This window comes from Galeopterus variegatus, unplaced genomic scaffold, assembly GCF_000696425.1.
Source record: "Galeopterus variegatus unplaced genomic scaffold, G_variegatus-3.0.2 Scaffold2205, whole genome shotgun sequence".
NCBI lineage: Eukaryota > Metazoa > Chordata > Mammalia > Dermoptera > Cynocephalidae > Galeopterus > Galeopterus variegatus.
The window spans coordinates 278,501-280,102 of record NW_007728316.1 but is presented as its reverse complement, the minus strand read 5'-3'; the positions used below and the strand labels follow the sequence as shown (position 1 = coordinate 280,102).

At 41.9% G+C, this 1,602-nt stretch overlaps 1 protein-coding gene across 1 annotated transcript in view; it reads right to left on the bottom strand.

The window, feature by feature from the left end:
- Positions 1 to 256: 256 nt before the first annotated feature.
- Positions 257 to 1,602, bottom strand: part of LOC103597129 (type II inositol 3,4-bisphosphate 4-phosphatase-like) — a 66,727-nt gene continuing 65,381 nt past the window's right edge. The window contains exon 5 of the mRNA XM_008580926.1: positions 257 to 310. Coding sequence (XP_008579148.1) covers positions 257 to 310 — 54 coding nt within the window. The remainder of the gene's footprint in view (positions 311 to 1,602) is intronic.

The window sequence follows — 1,602 nt, the reverse complement described above, 5'->3', positions numbered from 1 at the left end:
ACAAAGCATCATTATAGATCATACATCACTATTTTTAAAAAATATTAAAGTTTTACAATGGTTTTCTTCTCCAAATTATTGATGCTGGTTAAAATTACCAATTCTTTTCCTCACTTATTCAGGGTAACTTCTATTTGACTTTCCATCCTGATTATACAAATTGACCCTATAATTACTTTAATTCAACAATAATTTTAAAAAGTGTTTTCACACATAATAAAATGACAGCTATAAATTTTGNCTCTAGATTTATACATCACATTTCTTCCAAAGGGTTTTCAGATATTATCTCATTTGTCTTCCAACATCCCTGAAAGATAAGTAGGGGCAGGTAGGTTCATCTGCATTCCCCAAGATGGATTATCTGAGTCAAGGAAAGGTGAAGTCATAGCCAACTGCTGAGCTCAGGCAGCAGTCAGACTGGAATTCAAGCTGGCTGCTTCATCTTGGAAAGTGGGCCCTTTCCACCGATCTGCATAACAAAATTGTGCAAGGGAAGGTGTCAAGGGATGGGAGACTGAGGTTGGGGAGATTCCAGAAAAGAGATACAGCTCTGTTATTTCATTGTTATTCTTTCTAACATCTCCTCTGGTGCTTCTGCCCATAGGAATATGAAAGAGCAGGTAAGGATCTGAAACAGGACTTTTCCTTTTGCTCCAAATTGGTGATTAATGTTTAATGCTAAGAACAGGAAGAATGTAAGTACCCCATATTCTAAAAAGAACTGAAAACAATAGGGGCTTATAATCTTCAGGGCTTTCTAAGGCAGCTGAAGTAGACTTCACATCACTCTAGCTTTCTGACTTCCTTTACCCGTCTATGGAAAAAAATAAGAAAGGAGACAGGGAAGAGAGAGGTCATCAAGAGCCACAGATTTTTGACCTAATGGGATGTAAAATCAAGCCCCTTTCCCACATGCAAAATAACAGGAATTAAGAGAGTCCCTAATAGATATTGGGGTCCCAGCATGAAATTGGTTTCCATTATGCAGGGTATTCCTGATCTTCCCTGTACCAACTGGGCCAAGGGAAAGTGAATTGAAAAAGAGACAAAAGACAGAAGAAGGTGATTTCAGTATCACAGTTTGTTCTTCCAGTATTTGGTTCCCATGGTTAAGTGGACATCTTAGAAGAAAGCTGGACTGGAACCACCTTACCAGGACCCCACAGAAAAGTACCACTCACCAGTTGAGGAGCTTCAAAGGGATCAGGTTCAGGAGACCATGCAGAAGGGAAGCCCTCCACAGGCCTTCCAACAAATTCACATATGCCCGCATGAGAGAGCCAGCTGTGCACACAGCAAGCTGTAGCCTGGGGAGCCTCAGCAATCAACAGAGAATTACAACAGCACCAGCCATGTAAGAGACAACTGTTCCTCTTTGCTTTTCTTTCTCCCCACGTAACCATGCAAGGAAAAGGAGAGGAAGAACATGTTCAAAGGCCAGCCAACCATTCTGACTCTGGGCTCCCAAGTGAGATAAGGGTTGGAGGAGGTGACAAGCAAGCCACACACCCTCCCCATGGATCGGGGAGCCCCAAGCCTGGCCCACTGCACTGAGACAGAGAGTTTTGTAAAAGACATAAAACTGGAGTTTTCAACAGA